The sequence below is a fragment of the Mixophyes fleayi genome, chromosome 6 (genome assembly GCF_038048845.1).
Source record: "Mixophyes fleayi isolate aMixFle1 chromosome 6, aMixFle1.hap1, whole genome shotgun sequence".
NCBI lineage: Eukaryota > Metazoa > Chordata > Amphibia > Anura > Limnodynastidae > Mixophyes > Mixophyes fleayi.
In genome coordinates this window covers 53,912,316-53,923,234 of record NC_134407.1, presented here as the reverse complement: position 1 = coordinate 53,923,234, position 10,919 = coordinate 53,912,316, and the positions used below count along the sequence as shown (strand labels likewise).

At 37.4% G+C, this 10,919-nt stretch overlaps 1 protein-coding gene across 1 annotated transcript; it reads right to left on the bottom strand.

Moving 5' to 3' along the window:
- Nucleotides 1-849: 849 nt before the first annotated feature.
- On the bottom strand, nt 850-10,237 carry LOC142161194 (beta-microseminoprotein-like). Its single transcript, XM_075216562.1, has 4 exons — nt 10,132-10,237; nt 3,346-3,451; nt 1,881-1,983; nt 850-1,106 (listed from the first exon to the last, which is right to left on the bottom strand). Exons 1-4 carry the CDS (start codon nt 10,159-10,161, stop codon nt 983-985), a joined length of 363 nt encoding a protein of 120 aa, XP_075072663.1. The 5' UTR covers nt 10,162-10,237; the 3' UTR covers nt 850-982.
- Between the last annotated feature and the right edge of the window lie 682 nt (nt 10,238-10,919).

Sequence of the window (10,919 nt, the reverse complement as noted above, 5' to 3'; positions counted from 1 at the left end):
CTCTTCAGACCCTGTGACCCGACGGGCTCCCTGCTGTCACTTACCTGTATCTCGGCGGCTGTATTCCTTCAGAAGGACGCCGCAGATCTCCTGACTGGGCGCCATCTAGCTGGACCATTTGCTCATGTGCGAACCGCCATTTTCAATTATTCATTCCGATCACCCAATCAGCCGGCCGACTCACCTATTTAAACTGCCTCATGCTCTAGTAAGATGCCGGATCTTCAAGTCTCTTCCCATGAACAAACGTCCTCCACTCTGGCTCCAGTCTATTCCTATTGCTGATGTACTGTTCCACCAGACCTGCTTCTGGATACCTGTCTGTGTACCATGCGCTCCTGTTTCAATTAGAGATGCTCACTGACACCCGTGAACTGGTTTTGGTTTTGGATCTGGATTAGCTTCGTGAATTGGTTTTGGTTTTGGCAAAACCGCCCACGTGTGTTTTGGTTTTGGTTTTGTATTTTTTAGAAAACTAAAATATGCTAGAATCACATAATGTTGCTCTTTTTTTGTTCCTACATTATTATTAGCCTCAATAACATTAATTTCAAGTAATTTTCAGTTAATTTTGGCCACCTCACAGATAACAATATTATTTTCATACACTTTCGGACAAAGACTGCAGTGACCTGGCTGGATGGTAAGCGACAGAGCAATGACACAAACACACGGCAGTCATTCTATTTAATATAAATAATAATAAAAATAAAATGGATGACAAATAGAGGCTTGCAATGATATTAAAGCCATATAGCACATCACAATGGCTCACTAGGCAGCTACTGACAAGTATGTATTGGCATCCTCATAGAACAACAGGCCAGAAATGATAACACACCACACACCTTTTTTTTTTTCTTTAAATGTCAAAAAAATTGTTTTATTAAATTTCTTTCAATGTTACTCAAGTTTCTTGTCACTTTTATACTTTGTGTCACTTATTTACATTTTCTCATTGTGTTCCATATTATTGCACCAGTCACATCGAGGTCCAACTTTGACAAGGCTCTGAAGAGTTATCCTTTCTCTTGACCTCATACTTGCAGGTTGTCTTGTTTAGTATAGCCTCACATGCCAACTTGTCAACTGGGACGGGCTTCAAACTAAAAAAAAAAAGTAATATATGGTTATTTTTAATTTGTGCATGAAGTAGTTGATATATTTAATAAAGTTTTCCCAGAAATGTTGCAATTAATAGAATGAGTTGCTTGTGAAAGCTTACAGTGTAGAACCTGTTGTAAAAAGGTACATAGCATTTTGCATTTTCCTCCCTGCAAAGGGGCTTTTGTTCCCCACCACCACTGAGTTCCTGAAGATCAGGGACCTGATTCATTAAGGATCTTAAATTAAGAAACTTCTTATTTAAGTCTCCTGGACAAAACCATGTTACAATGCAAGGGGTACATATTAGTATTCTGTTTTGCACATAAGTTAAATACTGACTGTTTTTCCATGTAGCACACAAATATCAACTTTAAATTTCAGTGTACAAATAAGCTATCAAGTAATTTAAGTTAAGATGCTTAATGAATCAGGCCCCAAATCTCCACCCTATACTTTTAATGGGACGTACTTTCCACATTCCAGTTTCCAAGGAGACGGTGAAGTAGGTGCCATTAACTCAATAATCATTATTGAGTGTTCCTTCTAAAGGACACAGGTGGTTCAACATATTGACATGCATCCCATGTTCCTGGTTCCATTAAAGGGAAGAAACCTAGAAAATTCCATTTCCCTTGTTTATTATTTCCCATGAGGCTACTAACATCATCAAACCATACATTGCCCACACCCTATCCTACTCCTTGTTTGAGCAACGGCCAGTGGATAGCTACTAAGGGAGGATACTGGCATTTTGCAGCCTTGCAGGCACTTACATACTACAGCAGCTTTTTATGCCTTCTGAATCACAAGTGCAAGTTAAGCAATCTTTGGTCCATGTTGAGTTCAGAGGTCTCTTGATGTCTCCATCCATGCAGCCTAGGAGATAGCAATGTAAGCACAGTGACGTAAGCGTTGGCACAACTGGTATCTATAGAGACATATTATTACTAGAGCCAAAAAATTAAAGAAACACCATGAACAAAAAGATTTTCCTTAAAATGAAAAAGTATAGTAAGATAATAAAACTCATGATGAATAATCTCAATAATGGGCACAAATGCATTCATCATCAACATCAACATTTATTCTGTAGCACTTTATAATTGGGAACAAACAGTAATAAAACAATACTGGGTAATACAGACAGAGAGGTAAGAAAGTCCTGCTCGCAAGCTTTCAATCTATACATTAAATAAGTGGTAATATTACTTCATACAACTGCATGTGTAAATAAGTTAAATATGTGTACATATTATGTGATAATCAAGTCCATAAGTAAATCCACAGATGTTAGATAGAAGAGGTGAGAATGTCCCCAACTTCAAATCTCAAATGTAATATTCTGGAAAACCCAAAATAAATAGGACAATTGTAAACTACACCCAAAAAGGCCTTATTTAGGCTGATAGAGAGCATCTAAACCAGCATTAGACAGTGTTTTTTTTGTTTTGTTTTTTATTTAAAAGGTTTTTATTAAGTTTTTAGTAAAAGAATATGTAACAAACATGGCAGTTACAACAGAGTACAGTGCATAATGTAGATCCAATAAATCAGTCAGAACTGCCCATAAACAAACAATCAAAAAAGAAACAACAAACAATAACACAAGAAACATTCAAATACACATAAGACAAAGACTTCAAGGGGGAGGGGGAGGGAGACAGACAGGGGGGCAAGAGTCGGAGACTGGCATATTAAACCCAATCAACCATAAAAATACATTTTGAAAACAGGACATCTACCCTCCAGAGGGGTATACAGCATGGGAGAGTTAGGTGGCAGACACAGGTCTGTACCCTAAGAAAAATTCGTACCATGTGAACCATTTAACCAGGGGTGAGGAAGCCCTTGAGGTGAAGTTAAACCCTATGGTTTCCATCTCATAGCTGTGTTGTACTTTGCTGATGATTTTGGTAAGAGATGGAGATTAGACAGTGTTTTTAAGCAAAAACAGAGCATAAATAAGATTGTTCTTGGTTAATCCCATATTATACATGATACCAGCTGCAGGGTAATATAAATGCCTTATATGTATATAAAATGAAAAGACAGTTGCTGTCAGCGCGTGTCCTTACCACTGCAAATCTATATGTGTTTTACTCATCTGTAAATAGAAATGTGGTCATGGGGATGAGGTCACTTCAACCAGTGTATCTTAAGATGTTAAACAATTGGTGGTGTGTATGTCATTACAGATTGGCAATCTCTGCTGTAAAAAGCACAGAAGGATCCACTTACCATCTGGTTTTATGCCTATTCCTGATAGTCTTGGTTTATTTTCTGAACACGATCCATTGCACAATGCCAGGAAACTGGAAACCAGTAGTACAACCAGCATGCAGCCCTGTGTAGAAATGAAATAAAAAGTACAACACTATAACAGTTTGCTAAATTACAAGTTACATCCATAGTTTAAGTGCTAACTAAAGCAGTAATTGGCTTAGTAATTTATTTATGTATGCACTGAATTTATTTTAAGCTTTATAGTGCATATCAAGCACCACTATTCTGTTCCCTTACCAGATATATTTCATACTTTACAACTTTAGAAACCTACCCTCCAGGAGATCCAGGGAGGAGGCCTACAAAGCCAGGGTGACACGATTTGTGTCATCATAGTCCGTCTACTGTGTCCATAGCCCGTCACACCCACTCACTGAAGTGTGATGACGTGAATTGAATCATTGATACACCGTAGGGCTCCACCACTGCGCCGTGATGCACTTTGCACGGCGCACAGCAGTTGGCAGGCTGCAATGACGCAATTCACCATCTGAATTTCAGACATATTCAGGAGTTGGGAAGACTCCTAGAAATTCGATAGCCTCCTGGTTATTCCAGGAGAGTTCTTATGTATGTTATGTTTCGATTTCCATTCTTGAGTACAGAATCCATTGATTTCACATTAAGCCTATTACATGTTACAAAAGTTTAATGGCAAATTAAGTAAAGTCTGTAGATGGCAAATGACTAGTTTCCCAATAATGTAAAAAGAGAGTAGGAGATAGGCATCCACAATTTGATTAAAAGTGCACTAACAGCCTAATTTTTATTCTAAACATTATAATACATAACAGTGTAGCAGAGTTTATTATACATATATGTTCTATTGTTCTTAATATGTGCTTAAAGGGTGCACCTGTACTTTGGGTGTATTCTGTATAGCCAGTCACAGCAGTGTAGCATCTTTCTATACTTTAGATGAATTGAGGTGTGCGGGCCAAACCTCCTTACTTCTTAATTAATATTCATTAAAATTAGCTCAAATACAGTGGTGGGATTCAGCCAGTTCCCACCGGTTTGCCAGAACTGATACCTAATTTTAGGCTGGGTTCAGCGAACGGGTGACTACAGACTGAGTCCACCATCTTCGTGGTGGTGGGAGCAGGGTTCTTTGACAAAAAAAAAATCTCACCTGTTCGCTGTGGGGTCACTCCTTCTTCCGTCTGCACTGAATGTCGGGCGTGACGTCATCCAGCCCGACGTTCAGTGAGGAGCGGCGCAGAGAGGAATCGGCAAGCAAGAAGCATGGAGAGAAGAAAAGAACAGAAAGAAGCTGATAGAAAAGGTAAATGAAGGAACGGAAGCAAGGGGGAGCAAAGGCAGCATGGCAGAGTGTGAAGGGGGGGAGCAAAGGCAGCATGGCAGAGTGTGAAGGGGGGGAGCAAAGGCAGCATGGCAGAGTGTGAAGGGGGGGAGCAAAGGCAAACTTGCAGAGTGTGAAGGGGGGAGCAAAGGCAGCATGGCAGAGTGTGAAGTTGGGAGCAAAGGTAACATGGCGGAGTGTGAAGGGGGAGCAAAGGCAGCATGGCAGAGTGTGAAGCGAGAGCAAAGGCAGCATGGCAGAGTGTGAAGGGGGAGCAAAGGCAGCATGGCAGAGTGTAAAGTTGGGAGCAAAGGTAACATGGCGGAGTGTGAAGGGGGAGCAAAGGCAGCATGGCAGAGTGTGAAGGGGGAGCAAAGGCAGCATGGCAGAGTGTGAAGGGGGGAGCAAAGGTAACATGGCAGAGTGTTTTGAGGGGCAAAAGCTGCATGGCAGAGTGTGATGAAGAGGGGCATTACTGTGGCATAATATGAAATGGGGGCACTACTGTGTGGCATAATATGAACTGGGGGCACTACTGTGTGGCATAACATGACTCATTACTATTATTATCTTGATATTAGCAGCATAAAATAGAAAATATTTTATACACACGCACACCTTTTACACATTTTAAATAAACAGTTTTTATTTTTTTGGCAGTAGCCCTTAAAAGAATGAAAAGGCAGCAGAGTTTGACAGATGTTTTCAATAAGAAACCAAAATTGGAATCTGTTGTATCAGAATTGGCCTTGGATGGTACAAAACAGTCACAAGCACAACCAATCCAACCTGAAGAAAGCAGCACGTTAATTATTGAAATACAAAACGATTGCTTCAAAATTGAAAATAGTCTTCCTGAATGCTGGACAGTGCAGCAATATAACAATTTTAAAGAAAAATATGACGGACTGGCAATTTCTAACAAAAAGTTGGGTTGACTTCATAAAAGAGAAAAGTGTTAATTTGTCAAAAGAATGGAAATGTTTTCAGATTCAGGCATAAGGGAAAAATAAAGCGGTACAACAAGCTTCTCTAAGGAAAAAAACGAAAGAACATTTTTCATCGAAGGCTCATAACATTTGTAAAGAAAACTGCAAAAAATGTGAGCAAGATTCAATAACAAATGTAATAGATACAATGAATGAAAAATATTTAAGTACTACTTGTAGTGTATTTAATACAGTTTACAGACTGGCAAAAAGATGTAAACCATTTTCAGACATAGAAGATGAGATTGAAGTGCAAATTAAAAATGGATTAGATATGGGAATAGGATTACATTCATGTAAAACCGCTGTGAAAGTAACTGATTTCATTGCAAAGGAAATTAAAAAAGAAATATTTACTAAAATTACTAAAAATAATTTGAAAATATATTTGATTATTGACAAAGCTTCAAAGATATCTTGCAAACCAGTTATTATACTTTTCTTAAAAGTTGAGGATTTAGTTACATCACCAATGATTTTCGTTGACAGTATGTTCTTCAGTTATGGAAAGTTTAAATAATGTTGGGCTTACTAAGAACTACCTAGAAAAAAAGTTTAAGAGGATTTTGCTCCGATGGTGCCAGCGTTATGCCTGGGAGAAAATCTGGAGTAAGCACTAGGATAGCAAAAGAGTTTCCAAACTTAATAATTTGGCACTGTTTAAACCATCGCCTCCACCTTGTTTTAGATGACTCGATAAAGGTAATAAAGCAAGTAGATCATTTTATAATATTTATTGATAAAATATATACTATTTTTCATCAATCCAATAAGAACCAAATTGAACTTACCAAAATATCCAAACAACTTGGAATTGAAATTATAAAGATTGGTAGAGTTTTGGGACAAAGATGGGCTGCCTGTAGTTTAAGGTCAACCCTAGCTGTGTGGCGCGCTTATCCAGCACTTCATTACTATTTTTATTCAAATAAAAAGTACTTCGGTATGGCTGCCCGTCTGGAAAATATATATTTTATAACTGATTTGGCATTGATGATTGATATTTTAAATTAAATTTCTCTTCTTTCAAATGCACTGCAAGCATGAAATATATATACATAATAAAGACTGAAAAACTTGTGATAAGATCTATTTAAGCATTTCAAATGCTTGGAAAGGAAAAGGGTCCATACGAAAAAAAAAAATTAATGAATTAAATACTTCAGAAATGTACAAAAATATTAAATTTGTAGAAAATCATCGATTTGTTGGGCTTCCTCGGAAAAGACTTTTATAAACATTGTAGCGAATTTGAAAAAAAGACTAATGGATTGTGAACATTTAAAAGCAAGTTGTAGCTAATTTCAAGATAGGAATACAATACAATTTCTCAATTTTTTGGAGACAGATTACTGGAATATTGAAGAAGTACATAGTTCCATGGAAAGCAGCTGAAGGACAATTGCTTGTGTTTAATGACATTTTTAAATACCAAATTGATATTAATGATTGTCGAGATTTCGTGGAAAACGTTTGAAAAAATTTCCAGAACTATGCAATTCCCGAAAGTGTTCAAAGAGCTAAAAACATTGTCAGAACAATTGCTGTAAGTTCAGCAGAAGCGGAAAGGGTTTTTTCAAAGATGAACAATATATGTTCAGAGAAGAGAAGTCGCCTGTTTCTAATATATCCACCACAATGACTATTAGTCTAATCGGCCTACCGCTAAAAGTTTGGGATCCTACTCCTACAGTGAAAAAATGGTTAAGGATAAATCACACAGCCGATGATGCTCGGATAAAAGCGAAGAAAATTGCAAGTGGGGATGCTAATCAAGAAGCAATATGGAAATATCTTAAATAACAGTTTTTTGTCAAGTATTATTTAATATTTTTTCTTTAATATTTTACAACTCTTTCTTATGGCATAATCTAGTTTTGTGTACCTCTTTTATTGTTTTTATTTGTGCATTAAATGCATGAAATATTAAAATACCTTTCGGTATATCTTTTTGTATACTTAAAACGGTCATTAGGGTGGAGAACCGGTTGTTAATTTTTTTGAATCCCACCACTGCTCCAATACATTCATCTGCTGCCATGTCAGTTATTTTGTTAAGTCAATATATGATGGTTACATTGGGCTGTCTTTATTTTAAGATGTTATACTACAACTTTTGGATTTCCAGTGCAAGATGTGCAATTTATTAAGTTTATATAAAAAATATTTAATATATTCAAAATGGATTGGCTTGAGGGCTCACTTGCCATGGAATCTAAAGTCAGGGTTTTTTTTAAAATGTGGGTGAGCTACATTGATTAGCTCTAACTAGAAATTAGATCTTAGATCTATCAATGATTCTCCTTATCATCATGGTATGACTTGAAAAATATTGCTGATGAACCTATACTCTTATATAAGGGAGGTTCCATCCCACATGGTGGCAATAGATCTCTCTTTACATTTGCCTAATATTTGAATTGTTCAAAATATTCCTTTATATTGTGTGTGCCTATATATCTTTATATTATAGCTATGGACCTATCCGTCCGTCACCAGTTTGTATATGTTACTCACAAACCTGTCTTTCATCTGGGTTTACCATGTCATACTCTACTTATCTTGTTTTACATATTGTTCATGTAACCTAATTACATACACAACCATCTGTATGTTATGTGCATCCATGTTTCAGTTTGCATTGCTTATCTATGACAAGTATTCTATCATGCATCATAACGTCTGCATTCCTTGTACCTTTAAACCTACCTTGTACCTACCTTTAAATTGATTTTTTTTTAGGCAAAAAGTGTTTACCTGTGCTCCTTCAAGCGGGCACTTAAAACTCACCTGTTCCTTAAGGCCTACCAACCATCCACTTAACCTCTCACCTCTTCTGGTTCTACCCTGCCCCCTTTCTCTCTCCCCGTTGCTTCACTGGCTCCCTTATATACCTGATTCTGTTTACCCTCCCTTAGGATGTAAGCTCGTATGAGCAGGGCCCATCTTCCCTCCTGTCTCCATACCTGTTCGTCCACTCCGTCTCTACTGTATCTGCCTGCCTGGAGTTTCTGAAGTACTGGTACTTTGTGTTTATTGTTCTGTACTGTTTTACCCTGTATAGTCTACTGTTTGTACCATGTACGGCGCTGCGGACACCTTCTGGCGCCTTACAAATAAACGATAATAATAATAATAATAATACTTAGCATGCACAAATGGTGCCTCACTGAAGTTGTGGATAAGTTCTGAGCAGGAGTTAAAACAAGAACGTTTACATGGTGTTGCAGTGTGTCCAGGTTTTTCCTCTCTCTACTAGTTTGTTAATTAATAAAATCATACCAACTTTTATAACCCGCCCTCTTGTCCTCCAGGAGATAACGGAGGATAGGTCATGTGACAGGGGGTAAGAGGGAGGGGGCGTGGTGATGTTGTTGCGTCACTATAGCCCCGCTCCCTACTTGAAAATGCCGAAATTCGAAGCATTGAATAGTGGGGTGGGGCTTAATGACGTGATTGCACCATTAAGCCCCGCCCCCACTATTCAATGCCGTGAAGTTCCGTATTCTATTTTAGCGGTGGTTCTATGTTGACGCGACAACGTCCCTACGCCCCCCCCCCTCCACAAGTATCTTCCGGGAGTCCATGAGGGTAGGCAAGTATGAATAAAACGTGTTGTTGGCAGCTACATGCTACAGAAAACTTTATTTATCATTCTTTACCTGTCTACATATCACATAGATAAAGTATTCATTTAATAGTACAGAACATTATTTACTTGTAGCATGCATAGCATAGCTCCAAATGCAGACATGTGATGTTATCTTCCGGTTCAAGATTTTTATAGGAGCTTTAAGAAGTGTATATTACGTATTTAGCAGGGGCTACTGGTTTAATGGATGACTGCAATGTCTTTATAGGAAATGAACACTATTTACATGTTCTCTAAGGAGTCTGAGATTGGATATTGGCTATTTCTTTCAGTGGGCCATATTTGCACCATCCAGGTGCAGTTAATATGGGAACAGGCATTTACACATGTGCAATAATAAGTGTAATTGAAAATTTAAAAATGTGACTTAAAATAAACAGTCTTGATGTTCCCTAACTCTCACTAATTAAAACATAAATGAGGCACCAATGAGCAGTTTAGTAAAGTTTATATTAATTAAGAAGGATATTCATCATCATCATCATCATCTATTTATATAGCGCCACTAATATTCAAAAGTAGACAGGACTTTGAAGTTTGCCAGTAGGTTCAGTCCTATCACTAACCACAATCTGCAAATGGTGTTCCCCAAAAAGCTAAACAGCACATTGACACACGAATAATTGGCTGTGTGCGAGGTTTGTACCTGATACAATTATCAGCAAGTCAATCTGTGCATGAGGAATAAAACCTACATTGAAGGTTTAATGTACAGATATATAATGCCCCAAAGAATGTAAGCACTATATAAAATCAATGTAACTTTATTTACATATGGAGAAGAAGCATGTACTTACCATGAGAGAGCTACCTGAGATCTGAAGCATCGTTCAACGAATAGAAAACTATTGTGTACAAGGAAAGCCGGTTTCTGTGTACTTGGATAAGTAGCTGAATGAGTAAGTATAACATTTATAACCCTTCTGAACAACAAATGAAAGGTGTGGCTACAGTATACATCACCACTGCTATGACACCAGGAACATTCTAGGAGAAGGTGATGATTAAGAATTACTCATGTAAAAGGCATATTATTATTTATTACCAGTTCTTTTTATACAGTTTTATTTGCATAAGTGTATTTAAACAAAGGAACATGTTGATGTACAACAATAATAATAGTATAACACAATGTTAATTTTTTAACATGCAGATTCTAACCAAGGTTTTGTTAACAGAGATTTACACTTTTACAACATCATATTGTATACAGTGATGGTAAATTACAGTTGCAATAAAGTCTGCAGACTTGTACCCATGCAATTATGCTTGGATGCGAGTTAAATATATCCGCTCGTATGTAAAGTTGCATTATGTTTAAACACCTATTTTCTCTAAATAAAGGCCTAACCAACTGTAAATACAGGTGTAATCAACATGCAAGTTGCAAATGTAGTTCTTGCACTTACTTTGTCTGAATAGTCACCTACAAAACACATTTCAGATGTATAACCTCTAACCCTAAATACCTGTGCAGTTCAGGAAAGATTGGTTACCTTGTATCTCCACGCCCCCACTGTGCTGCATTTGCATGTGAATGTCTATGATCCGCCTCTCAAATCACAGTGCAAGTCAAATATGTGCA

Bases quoted from the DNA above. Each gene is read 5' to 3' on its own strand.
- LOC142161194 (XM_075216562.1), bottom strand. From the start codon at position 10,161: ATGCTTCAGATCTCAGGTAGCTCTCTCATG. The intron at 1,984-3,345 runs GTAAGTGGATCC...GCTATCTCCTAG, and splicing joins AATAGGCATAAAACCAGATG to GCTGCATGGATGGAGACATC. The intron at 1,107-1,880 runs GTAAGTGCCTGC...TTTTTTTTTTAG, and splicing joins ATAAAAAGCTGCTGTAGTAT to TTTGAAGCCCGTCCCAGTTG.